Here is a 13,544-nt window from a genome sequence, read left to right as displayed (position 1 = left end):
GACAGTGCCCTTGTCTCATACACAAACCTAACCCACCTTCCCAGGTCTCCTACAAGATATGACAAGTCCCTGCATAAAAGGAGATATAAAGCACTAAGGTGATGAAGAGAGGTGACACTCACTTTCCTCATGCAGCACTTGAGAACTCAGGAGGAAGAAAACCACACAAAGAGGCGGTCAGCAGTTTGGGGAGGGATTTCCACCTCTACCTAACTAGTGCTTGTTTCTTTTTTTCGTTTTGGACACAACTTTAGGAAACAATAAAGTCTCATCAGTATGACTTGGTGCTGGGAGTGCTCAAGTCCCAGGAGACAAGGCTTGATGGGGAAAAAAACCCCAAACCATCATATCCAGAAACATGACAGACAAGAAAGTGACAGGGCATGGCCAGCATGGATGGGTAAATTCCAAGGGTTAATTGCACCTGACAGACCTAATAACCTTCTACAAAGAGATGCCCAGCTTGGTGGATGCGGGGAGTGCAGTGGGTAGCTTACCTTGATTTTAAACAGCTTTTGGCACAACTGTCTGAAGAATCCATATAGCCAAATCATTTTGATACAGTTCAGATAGCTGCACGGAAAACTGGCGGGACACCAGGCTCAGAGGGTTGTGATCAACAGCACGAAGTCCAACTGGCAGCCCGTTACTCATGGCATTCCTCAGGGGTCATTAATGGGGCTAGTACTGTTTAATGCCTCTATTTACAACCTGAAGACAGAACACACCCTCAGCAAGTTTGCAAATGGTACCAAGTTGTAGGCATGGCTGCCACACTGGGCAAGGCTGCTGTTCAGAGGGCCCCCCTCAACAGGCTGGAGAAATGGCCTGACAGAAACCTCATGAAACTCAACAATGGTAGATACAAAGTCCTGCTCTTGCGCAACCTCACCTAGGCTGGTCCTGCTCTGAGTCAGGGGGTGGACCACAGACCCTCAGAGGTGCCCTCCTACCCAAATTACTCTGAGATTTGGACTAATTCGTGTAGGCAGCTCTCTGCTTACAGGGGACTGGCAAGATTCTTTCCAGGCATATTGTACCTGCTGAAATGAGTGTAGTCCGTTGTAAACTCACACAACTCATTCTTCTCCCATGCCCATCTTCCTGCACACTCTACCTGAGGCTTACACTGAGGCGGCAATAAAAGCAGAACAGGAATTAACTGTAATAGTACAGACAGTGACACAAATAAGCCATGAAGAACAGGCTATTTTTTCAAAGACAGAATTTCACTTCACCTACACTCAAACCCTATTGTCATTGGGGAATACGCTAGTCTTGGTTTTTTGCACTGGCTCCAGGACTCATTTCAAGCTACTCCTTTGGAGAGAAAAGGGGAGAGAACGATTCAATTTCTGGCCTTCTTTGTACGAGCCTAGCTGAGAAGATGGCTGTTGACTGCTTCTTGGTCTAGTGACAGTGGTGGACATCTCTGACTAATGCAGCACGTCTTACCACGTACCAAAAGAGCAAGAACCTCAAATGGGAAATTGTATCAGTGGAGCTTATCTCCTCTGACACTTCCTTCTCTTTAGCATCATCTCCAAAGACCCAAACTAGCAGCCAAAGAAAGCAATGGTTAGCCTTCAGGAGTTCACACTATCTGCTCAACCACAATGGAGTTAAACACTCATTGATCAGTTCTTAAGGTAGAGTTTAAAAATACAAGATGCCAAGCTTAAAAATATGCATTTTCTTTTTGAAAAAAAATGTACAGTCAAATTTTAAGTGGATCTACAAGACACTCAGCTATCTTTAAGAAAAGTAAACCTTTGCAATGCACTGCAGAGTTTTCTAACCAGCAAGAGCCAGTGAGTTGGGTAAACTGCAGTGTTTCCTGAAAGAGCTTCAGTGGCTTTTTTTTTTGTTTCCACCCTGTAGGCAGAGACACTTGAAAGGCAGTACAGTGCCTTCACGCTGCAGAGCACTAGGTTAGTTCTTCTCCTGTCTCACTCTTGCACTACAGACATAGCTCAGCGCGAGGCTGGTGTGGGCACAGTGGGCAAGGGCAGTTCCATGGAGGGAGTCTCAGTCACTTCAGCTGGACTTGGCTTGCGAAGCTCCAGTTTCTCAGTGAGTTGGTTATAAAGCTCCTTCACAGCTTCCCCACTCTGCAGAATGAGAATTAGGGAGGGGAAAAACAGAAGTGTCATACTTCATTCTAGCTGCTACTAGCTAGAACGCTAAGTATGCAATTACCCTGTGTGTTTTAATACAAACCAACACAGAAGGAGGGAGTTACAAGGTTAACTTCAGACACAACTTGGTACATTTGGAAAGTAGAGCTCATGTTCCATTAAGCAACGTCTGGAAAGGCAGATGCTTTCATTTGCAATTGATTTTCCCTTTCTCATGCCTCCCTTCTTACCTGCTTGGTGGGTTCCAAAGCCTTCTGGAGAGACTCTAATTTGGCAGGCGCCACTTTGTGATGCAGATGAAGCAACAGTCTTAGCACATGTCTGTGTACGTTCTCCTTTCTGCAAAAAGCAATTTTTGAAGCAGAGTAACTGATATAAACAAACACCATCTTGAGAACAAGAAAACTACAGCAACAGTACCAGAATAATTCACACACCCACAGACTGGCAGCTTTGTTGTAATTTTCCAAAACACCTGAGAACTATAGCCTGTGTATTGCAAAGTGCCAACCCTGCCTTAAGACTTTCAAGCAATTCGTGTAATTATTCAACAGGAATGGACTAACTGTAGCAACCATGAGGAAGGAGGGGGAGATTTTAAGCACAGACTGTAGCACGTGGCAGCAGCTGGTCTCTGTTGGACAGGCCATATGCACATGCAAGAGGATGTTTGTCCCTCTGTATGTGTGGAGGAAGTGGTAACAGCAGCGGCACATGCTGCTATGCCTGAACAGCAGTTCTAGTCACTTTTGGGGAAGCCTCCTGGAGGTTAGATCTGGTCTCCAGGCCACCAGTTAACCACACTGACTTAACAGAATTAACAGATACAAACAGATTTTCTGCATGTAGCTGATACTGCAAAGAGCTGAAGTTAGCTCTTCACGTTCAGAGCTACTGCAAAGCATGAAGGATATTGTCTTTTGCAACTCCAACTTATGAATAATGAATTACAGTTTAGGTAATAGTTCATAATCAACAATTTTGCTGATAAAAACTTGATTACAAAATATAAGCCTTAAAGAAAAACAGCATCAGGCTAATATTTCCACTATATGTGAGAAGTTTGCTGTACTATTAAACTACAGTTCAAAGCAGTATAACCTCTCTCAGGTATCCTATACACTCACTTTCCTCACTTTCCCCTAAGGAAAATCACATTTACCTTGAGCAGGCAGTGAGAAAGAAGCCATCAAAGAGACTGGTGCAGAACTCCTCGAGTGCAAATTCATCACCCAGCAGCGTGAGGTTACCAGTAAGCAGATGCAGAAAAATATCACTGAAGGCCAAGTCACTGAATGTCTCAACTATACAACATGAAAAGGAAAGAGACAGACTGACAAGGGTGTGCCAAAACCTCACTACACAGCAGATGTTCCTGCTGAAAACTTTGCAGTAAAATTTCCTTTTAAAACAGGTAGCCCAGGCATGTCGCTTTGATCTTTCAGACATAAAAGATTAGGAGCAGAGGGGTGAGAAGAATATGTAGAAAGCCCATGTGTCCACCATGGCTGAAGTCACGAAGTAGTTTGCTCCTGCCAAAATCACTAAGTCCCCTGCTATCCTTGTCCCTCCATCATCCTTTGTTCATGGCCACATCCACCTCCTTGTACTCCTCAGACCCCATAGTGAGCAGATACAAATCACTTACCAGTGGAAAATTCACCCATGTAAATGAGCTGACAGTTCAGCAAAGGGTTCAAAGAACACCAGAGCTGGGGTGAGGGAGTGGAAAATGAACCCCTGCCACAATTACTGGGAGCTGCAATTCCTAAGATTGCTTCAGAGCTCTCAAGCAACTTACCCCAGAGAAGTCAGTGAGAAAGGTAATCCCAGGAAAAAATTTAAGGCTGTGTTCGGTCCTGTTTTGTTACAGGTTTTTTTTACCACACAAAGCCAAGTCACAAGAACTTCTGGCCAACTGCAATTACTATGAGCAGCGGCAGAACTAAGCCACCTGCTCTTTCATCTTTCAGATTCATTCCAAACAGTTCTCAGCTAATGTCATTGTTAATATAGCCTTCAATCTAAGGAACTACTGACCTTCAGCCACTATCCCTAAATTCTTGGATCAGCAGAAAAGTATCCTAATTGCAGACAAAAACAAACACTTCTGCAGGGCCTTACAACTAAGCCACCAGAACAGCCAAAGGCAGAACATTACATCTTTGACTCTGAAATCACTTTCACTCCAGCTTTACTTGCCTCCTAGGTGTCCAGTACAAGGCAAACAGCTGTAGAATAGAACACAAGACAAAAACTTACCTAGTGCTGGCAGGAGCCTAAGGAAAGCATTCTTGTTCCTCTGTTTAGTGATGTGAAGGATGTAATACAGCCCAATCTCACAAGCTATTCTGTTCTCCTGCAAGAATCTGTTATGGCAGAAGCAAAGTTTCTTAATTGATAAAGCTAGAACACTTTTTTTTTTTTTTTTTTAAGAGGATTTAAAGTACCGTTGGATAGCAATCGAGCAGTTACAGCAGTGGCTAACCTCAAACCCATTGAAGAGCAGCTACTCAGTGATTGGTAGATGATCATCACTATGTTCATTACCATTGTCCAGAAAAATTTACCATTCAGCAAACATCGCGCTGTCTCACAATCAAACAGTTGGATTTGATTGTGAACATTTATAATAGTATTAATGATAAAAGTGCTCATTCAAAACAGGTTTTAGAAGGCCAAATACTCAAAATTATACAAAGTCCAATACTGTTTTGGTTTAGTTTCCCAAACATCAAATATCAACACTGTCATAGAGGAGAGTACAACTACCAGGATATGGTACTCCAGATTCTGGCATACAGACAAGAATTGTGCTGGAAATTAGTGCAAGATCTGAACACAACATAGCACATAGTGGTTTTATTTATCTTTTGGACGTCCCTGAAGTGATAGGTTATGAACAGAGAATGAGTATCTGTGTAACAAAAATGCCAACTTTACGATTTACAATAGCACTCTTCAGAACCAGGCATGGGCACTCATCTAGCTGCACCTGAGCATCACACTCAAACACTCATCATTCACTGCTTGGGAAGGTACACAAGCAGCATATTTGAAAGCAGTAATACCAAATACTTCCATATTCAATCTGCCAAAAGATTGGTCATTAAAAGAAATATTATTTTTTGTCTATAAATTGTATTTGAGGAATCATGGTGGAAACCTGTTCTACTAAAGGAACAGTTCTGGTTTGATTAACCAGGACTGTCTTACTCCAAGAAAGTCTTCATTTTACCACATACAGTGGTTTTTCCTGTCAGTGTTGGCTGGCTCCTTGATGTTTTACTTTGGTAACAAGACTGGTTCAAAGGTGGTAAGGCAGGTTACGTACTTGGTGAAAGCTTCAGGAATGGTGCTGGGGTAGGGAATTGGCCCCTTCTCCTCTGAGGGCAGTTTCTGATCCACATTGTATGTGTGGTCATCCACCACAAAAGACATCAGCATAGGTAAGAACTTCGTGATCAACTCAGCTTCCTTAGAGGAATGGAAGAACAGAGGAAAAAGAACAATGCTTTCATCAATCAGTTGATGCCACCTAATGGTCCTAGAGTGCTGTAACAAATAGTAAGGCAGTATTACGAGCCCCATCCTACGCTTAGGAAAACAAGCTTTCAGACATCTAGTTCCAGTCAAAATTCTTGACTAATTCACTTCCCCATGTTCCACTGGTAATTAAGAAAACTGTATTTCACCTCATCTACAGAAATACTCCTGCTCAAATTCTTTCTTTTGACAATTTCGTAGCATTTCTTCTGAGAGACCTTTTCCAATTCCACAATTCCAGCTATGTAGAAGTTCCCAGGAACAATGAGCAACCAGTGCAGAATTTAATAGAGGTACAGTCTGATTTTAAAACAGTAAGAGCCAGGCATTCATGTAAATAAAAAAGCAGGTATATGAAGCTTTACAGCATGTCCATTCGAGCTGCTGCTCTGTGACCACTTACATGTTTTTCTAAGAAAGCTATGATAAGAGGTATGCAGAGTGAAGGTTAAATCAGGGATGCAATAAAATAATAAACAAGTCTAAGTTTGTTTAATTAAATAAGTTAAATTCTAAACATCAAAATGGCTCACCATTTTTGGTTCCTTGAAGACTTGACTGTCAATCATGTCCCAGGCCCCCTGTCCCAAAGACAGCATCCTAAGGAGCAGCAGCAGATCTGGGCTTTCCTCGAATTTTAAGGGGAGGAGAAAAACAGCTATTTTGATCTTCCACAAGTTGCACATATAGATACTTACTTGGAAGTAGTGGTTTACATTCAAAACTCTCCTGGACTGCTGGAGGCATTCAGTTCTCCGATTTAATTGACAACTGATTCCTCAAATGGGAATCAAATAACAGACACACCTGAGAGTTTGCGGTTTTTTGTAACGTTTTATAATGCACCAAGAAGTATGCAGCCAATCTGATCACGACAACATTTTTAAATGTGTCCAGCCAAATTAGTATACTGAAATATAATGCGTGACAGGACAAATCAATTCATCTCAGCAGAAGTAAGAAAGAGAAAGCGTGTGTAAGAATGACAATGTTTTTTTGTTTATATTATGCCCTGAAACCAAAATAACTTTCAGTCTGAAACTGTAATGAAAAAGTAACTCAATACAACAATAAAATTTAACAACTGAGGGTTAAAACCAGCAAATGCCTCACACTGTTCAGACACCTGCAAGGCTACCCTCCTTTAACATTTAAGCACCTCCTGCAGACACTGCTTGCAGGAACTATTATATTGCAGCCAACAGACCAGAAAAATGTAAACAAATCCATCGCATTTACCATGGCAGGAAAAAAAGGCTGCTGCTGTTAGGCAAACTGATGAAAGGACAAAGCAGGGAGGCATATATTCTATATATGATTTTATATATGCATAGCTCTTAGGATACAATGAGCCATGCAGACAATTCACTGTCAATTCGGAGAGCTCTGAAATGCCCGTCTCCAAACAGTGCTCCTGCAGAGCTCTAAGATATGTGCTACAAATGGATAGGCAGTATCACATTTCACTTATTTCAATTTACACATGCATTTGAGAACTTAATTGTACTTCTTCTGCAGTGCCAGCCCTTTGCTGATGAATGCTGTTCAATTAAGACTATAGTTCAGATTAGGTACACAAGCTGCGACACTCACCCTGGGTAAGGTGTCCTGCCCAACCAGGTCTTGCAGGTGCCTTATGGTACTCAAGGCTAAGGTGTTAATGGCAAAGGGATCACACAAGATCATTGATAAGTCCCTGAGAAATAAAAATCAAATACATGTCATACATAACAAACAACCCTACTGTACAGTTCCATATCTAGCTGTAGGACACCAGCATGTTTCACTAGAGTAAGATGTTTGAGCATATTCTTTGTTGTAACCCTGTCAACTATCAGATGTAACATCAAAGTAGTGTGTACATATGTACACTATATTTTTATAAGCACACACACACTGCTATGTTTTAAGAAGAGAGGTAGACGCAGGACAAGTACTGTAACAATACCCTTACTACGATAATGTAGAATCTGAATTTCTGTCTTTTGTCCACCTGATGAACCTTCTCCTGCCTTGTAAAAACACCATGACTGTTATTTCTTTGACTTGAAAGAGCCTGTTATCTGAAACAATTACTAAAGGTCTTCTGCACTGAAATCAAGCAGATGTCCCATAGTCAGTTACCAGGCCACAAGGGAGATGCAAGGGTGGTAATTTAAGCAGTACAAGCTACATCATCAGAACATGTCTGGCTATGCCCTAGTGCATTAAAGCTCACGGATGTACTGGATTTGACCACATAGAAGAGCTACTGGCTGCTAGCTGGCTCTAGGGAAGAATTAACACCTACAATATCTGCCAGATGTTGTGATTGCCAGGAACCCATTTTCAGTTTCTCAATAAACAGCCCAAGTGCCTTACCCCAACACTTGTTCTTGTCCTTTCTTCACTCCATCCAGAAACCCTTGCAATTCCCGAGCTCTCTTGTTGTCCACAAACTTCTCCCGAATGCAAGCATCAAGGCACCAGGTGAACTGTTATAAAAAAGGAGAAAGCTTTATGAACCACAGCAACTCCATAAACCAGCAATAAAATAGACAATGTCAGAGAAAACAGGCTCAAATAACCTCCAAATATCTGGAATTATAACATTTTATTAATATACTTAGGTATGGTAGCAAGCTGGCCACAAATACAGAGGACGTCAGAAATACCAACATTCCAAAAGGAAGTCAGAGATACCAATGCAAGCTAACCTGGTGTCACTTTCTACCCTCCCAAGAAAGGCATTCCCTGGCAGTTAAGGAAGAGGCATGTATAAAACATACCGCTGCCCAGCACAAGTGATCAATGTGGATTTACACAAGTAGGAGGCTGACAAAGGAGGAGCATCACTTAGCAATAATAATATGGGATATTTTAGCCATTGCAATACCACTCCCACCCTGTAAGAAGGGGGTATTAACAGTGGAGGTGCTTCTGCTTTAGAGTTGTATTATCAAAATGGAAAAAGACAGTTAAGTAAATGTTATACCTGACCTAAAATTAAGGGCTTTTTTCCTCTTTCAGAAAACAACATATATTTTCCCCCAGTATTTCAGCTGTCGAAAAAGAACAAGTTGCTGAATTTTCTGAAATGCTTTCATTGTGGCTTCCTTTTCTTGCAGCAGTCACTGCATTTTGCAGTGGCAAAATGAGGTTGCTGAAAATGATATGTGACTTGAACAAGAATTGCCCTTTTTTATTCAGTCACTGTCTGTATACTGATTTGGGGACTCCTGATCAGAAGACGTTAAAAAGCATGCAGTAACATCATTATTCTAGAATATATTCTCTACAAGCTGAATACACATAAAACTTAGAAAAACTACTTAAGGAAAAAGCTTTGTTCTAGATCAGAGTGATGCTGACCACAAAGGACCAGTAAGAAGATCCTGGTGTGACTTTAACAACACATCTGTCACCCCCCAATATTTTAATAATGTTTTCTTATAATTCAAGATCCAAAGTATTTAATGTTACACACACAGTTTACTGACAGATGGGAGTATATCACACCAGGCGCAACAGGGAGGGAAGCAAGATTTGATTAAGAACCTGGGGCTAGCTAATGTTTTTTATTATTTTTTTGCAGCATCCTCATAGGTCAGATTAGACATTTTTAACACTGCATAAGTACCATAAATTTGAATGATTTATGGGTTATGAAATGAAAGCAAGCTGCTGGTTAACCAAGATGAAATTTTCACCTGAGGTTCCAAGGAATATAAGATGACTTTTGGGTTCAAGGTCTGAACTCTCTTCACAGAGAGGAGTCATCTTCTCTGGGCTGAAGTCCTGCAGGGCAGCAGGTATGCACAGGAGTGGGCGAAACAGAAAATTCTGCAGTAATACTCCTATCTGTCCCACATGATTAATACCTTATGACAGGGGTCAACGGTGCAGATTTCACTGATTTCCAGGTCATGCAGCGACATCAGGAGCTCTGCCCGAAGCGTGCAGTAATGAACATTCCTTGTCCGAAGGAACAAGGTTCTCAGAAACTGCAACACCATATCATAGAGCTTCACATTCTTCCCAATCATCTGAGTCAGCTTCTGAACCACCTAAACTCAAAATGGAAAAAATGTGTACTCAGTACCAAAAGAGAGTGTTATTTCACACACACACAAAACACATTGATGTGAGTTCCTGAAAAGGAACTATTTATACCAAGATTTCCAAGAGCATTTGTTCAACAGATGTTTACCAAATCTTTAATAGCCATAACGAAAGAATAAAGAATGTCCAGAAAAGGCTCTCTTGCAAAATGAAATTGAAGCATTTGTAAAATCAGGTGCTCAGCTATGTAAAACAAGTAAGAAGCAGTACCCGTTATTGATGAATATAATTTACAATTACTGCAACATGAACAAAACTCTCTGGAAGTCTTTTTGTATTTCTATCTACCTTCAGGCTACAGGCATGAGAATGAAGGTCGTCTTGTACTGTTTTTGGCTGGGACAGAGTTGAATTTCTTCACAGTAGTTTGTATGGGGCTGTTTTGGACTTGTGCTGAAAACAGTGTTGATAATACACTGATGTTTTAGTTACTGCTGAATAGTGCTTAACATAGTATGAAGGGCTCCTCATACTGCCCCGCCAACAAGTAGTTTGGAGGTGCACAGAAAGTGGCGAGGGGATGCAGCCGGGACAGCTGACCCCAACTGACCAAAGGTATATTCCAGACCATAAGGTGTTGTGCTCAGCAATAAAACTGGAAATGGAGGTTGGTGGGGGAGCCCGCTACTTGGGGACTGGCTGGGCATCGGTTGGTTGGTGGTGAGCAATTGTTTCATTTGCATCACTTGTTTTTCTTGGGTTTTATTTTCCTCTCTCTGTCGCTTTTTTTCCTTACAGATTTTTTTCTTTACATTTCTTTTTAATTATTAAACTGTTTTTATCTCGAACCATGAGTTTCTTTCTTTTACCCTTCCAATTCCCCCACCCATCCCACCAGGGGGAAGTTAGCAAGCAGATGTGTGGTGCCTACTTGCCGGCCGGCGTTAAACCATAAGTCTGCAGTGTAAACTGCAGCACTTACACTAAATGGGCTTTTGAAAGCAAAACAGACCCAAACCAAACCCCCCATGTAGCAGAAGTGCTACCCTCCCTGAAATTAAAGCTTTATACTGCCTTATCACTGCAATTCCTTAGCATTCTTGATAGCAAGGTCCTTACAGGAACTCTGATATTTCCCTTTTGCAGAAAATGCCCCCTGAGGTAAAGCAACACATTATAGCTGAACCACTGTAATGGCTTGCTGTTGCCAAGAAGAGGAGAGACCCACTCCTCCTAATGCCTATGCCACTGTTCCCTCCCACATCAAGCCTGCCTGTGTGATCCAGCCCATCTCCTCGCAATGGCTTTGGTGCCAGCTGATCTCTTCTTTGAGCAGATCCAGCTCCCTGTCTTGGAAAACTACTTACTGGTTTTATTTGCCAGAGTTTCTGTAGCAATTACTGAGCTGAATCGGCTCATGGAAGGGTCTGATAATCTCCAGAGCTACAGGGAGGGAGGGGAGGAGCAGCACCTGCCCTTCCTGTGCCTGAGTGTTGGATCAGCTCAGTCACTTCATGTAATTCCATTCAAAGAGCAACTTTTCTGAATGCCAGCTTAGGTACAACTTTCAATGTCCTTTTCCATGATCAAAAAAAACCAAACCAAACCAAACAAAAAAAAACCCAAAGCTTTTTTAGACTATGTCCTGCTAAAAAAAAAAAAAAGTCCCAAGAAAAGAAATTTAAGATATTCAAACTGATTTGATAGACACTCATCCTTCAGAACAGATGAGGGGTATTAAAGCCAGACTGAGCAATAAAGGAAAAAATTTGGCCTTGCTATTTTTTTTAAAAGCTCATAAACAGTTTAGAACATTAATCAATTATTACACAGCACTGAGTAACTATTAAAATAATTCCTGCTACTTTCATCAAGCTATGTAGGAGAAAACAGCCTGGTAGTTCTCACAAATACCTTGTCTAGCCAAAGAACTTTAGTAGTAAAGTTGGGTGGGTGAAATGGACATTCTGTTATTTGATGAGGTTGACTGAAAGCTGATGAATTCCATTCACAAGCATGTTGTAAGAGGTTTCCTTGTCCTTACCTCTCCTTGACGTCTTGTTTTGGGAGACGGACTGAAGAAATTGTGCAAGACAGAAATATCATTGCTGAAGAGAGTATTTTCTTTCTCCAGGATATATTGCTTCAGCAGTGGAGATACCTCATCACCAAACAGAGCCTGGTTATCCTGCCAAATCTGGCGCTTCACCTCCACTGCACATGCTTTATATAAATCCTTATCAGCCATTACTAACTTCAGCTTCTTTTCAGGGACCTGTGATCAACAAAGCAGTTACCAAAGTGCAGAGCAGCTTACCTGGCTGACTGTCCGAGTAACGAGTAACTGACTACAGAAGACGTCTAAATCATAATCTCGGGCAGTCTGGTAATTTACACAACAGCAATTAAACAACAGGCAGTATCACAGACTCATCTTTTGCCTTCCCTACTCCTGTAACAGTAAGCCAGTCCTAAGACACTTAAGACTTCCTTTAAACCTACGATGCCAAGATTTGGGGTGATGCTTCAAAACTCAGTAACTTATAAAAATTCTAGTAGCAGTTTTTAATCCATTACCTTTAAATACAATATGATGCTTTTAATAAGGCTACTCCTAGAGGGTTTTGTTTCACAGAACTGAATCTCACTCCTTTCTACTTCTAGTTGCATTCTTCAAATGTTATTTTCCACTTGTCACAGATTTTTAAATCAGCTGTGGAAAAACCCACCTATCAGCGACTTGACTACTTTTCAGGAAGATGCATGTATTGAATAAAACAGGGAAATAGTCTCATCTGATTATGAAAATGTAAAACATTTTTTGAATTAGTCTACTAAGTTGTTACCAGATACAGGAATGCAGTAAATCTTCAGTCACTGAACGACAAACTTGCAGAAGGTCTGCAGATGGAGCAGGCAGCCCAGCCGACAGCACAGCTAAGAGAAGCTATACAACAGAGAGGTAATGGAACAGGCCAACGGGCAAAGCGGTTTTACCTTGGGCAAGTGCTTCATGACACACATTACCACAGGCTGTATGGAAGGCATCTTGACCAGGGAAAAGCTCTTCTCTAAGAGATCTTCCAGCTTCTTGTATCTGAAAACACGTAAGAGCAAGAGACTACCATGTTACAGAAAAGGACCGCAATGGCTCATCTCAAAGCCACCGGAACTTGATCCCCCAGCAACCCAACTCTCCTTTGCAGAAGTCACCCGTCCACTCTAGTTTTCACACAAGATTCCCAGCTCCCTCCAAATAACCAGCAAGACTGCACACAAACCTCTCCTCAACTTTCCCTTCCAAAGCGATGGCAGAGACCCTCTCCAGCAGCTTCTCCCTCAGCTCGTCGAAAACCGACTGGTGGAACTCCAGCCGGGGGGTGCCGTGCAGGTCCAGGAAGGGCAGGGCCGACTGCAGCGAGGGCAGGAGCACTCCATTTTCTGTCTGCCGACACAAACACCGGACAGGGACGGAGGCGAGAGGTTAGCCGGCTCCGCTAGCCAGCAGACGACGGCAGGGACTGCTAAAGCCACGCTGGTCAAAGAATAAAAAGAGGGGGAAACCCCACAAAACACAGGCCCCGCTTCGGGCCTTCTCGTGCCCCCCACCGCCCCACAGCCCCGGCCCCTCACGGGCGGCCCGCGCACCTCCGCGGCGACCCGCCTCACCTGGAACTGCTCGATGGCCTTCAGCGGCTCCGTGCAGTTGGTCAGCGTCTCCTTCAGGTCCTCGCCGTTGGCCACCCCCAGCTCCTGCAGCCCCGCGTACATGGCGGCCTGGCCGGGCCCCGCCGGGCCCGCTCCCGCCACAGTTTCCCG

The 13,544-nt window shown here is 42.6% G+C and overlaps 1 protein-coding gene across 1 annotated transcript; it reads right to left on the bottom strand.

Annotated features, from left to right (window-relative positions):
• Positions 1 to 1,673: 1,673 nt before the first annotated feature.
• Positions 1,674 to 13,544, bottom strand: NELFB (negative elongation factor complex member B). Its single transcript, XM_075055988.1, has 13 exons — positions 13,395 to 13,544; positions 13,007 to 13,170; positions 12,723 to 12,822; positions 11,770 to 12,000; positions 9,545 to 9,730; positions 8,046 to 8,158; positions 7,278 to 7,380; positions 6,218 to 6,313; positions 5,473 to 5,615; positions 4,401 to 4,507; positions 3,301 to 3,442; positions 2,369 to 2,477; positions 1,674 to 2,111 (listed from the first exon to the last, which is right to left on the bottom strand). Exons 1-13 carry the CDS (start codon positions 13,494 to 13,496, stop codon positions 1,974 to 1,976), a joined length of 1,734 nt encoding a protein of 577 aa, XP_074912089.1. The 5' UTR covers positions 13,497 to 13,544; the 3' UTR covers positions 1,674 to 1,973.

Source organism: Buteo buteo, chromosome 23, assembly GCF_964188355.1.
Source record: "Buteo buteo chromosome 23, bButBut1.hap1.1, whole genome shotgun sequence".
Classification (NCBI taxonomy): Eukaryota; Metazoa; Chordata; class Aves; order Accipitriformes; family Accipitridae; genus Buteo; species Buteo buteo.
This window is presented reverse-complemented; position numbering and strand designations above follow the sequence as displayed.

What these genes read in the sequence shown, in the direction of transcription:
- NELFB (XM_075055988.1), bottom strand. Translation starts at nt 13,496, where the DNA reads ATGTACGCGGGGCTGCAGGAGCTGGGGGTGGCCAACGGCGAGGACCTG. An exon ending in GGACAAGAACAAGTGTTGGG is followed by an intron (nt 7,381 to 8,045) that starts GTAAGGCACTTG and finishes TTTATTTCTCAG; the next exon opens with GGACTTATCAATGATCTTGT. An exon ending in TCTTCAAGGAACCAAAAATG is followed by an intron (nt 5,616 to 6,217) that starts GTGAGCCATTTT and finishes CATTCCTCTAAG; the next exon opens with GAAGCTGAGTTGATCACGAA.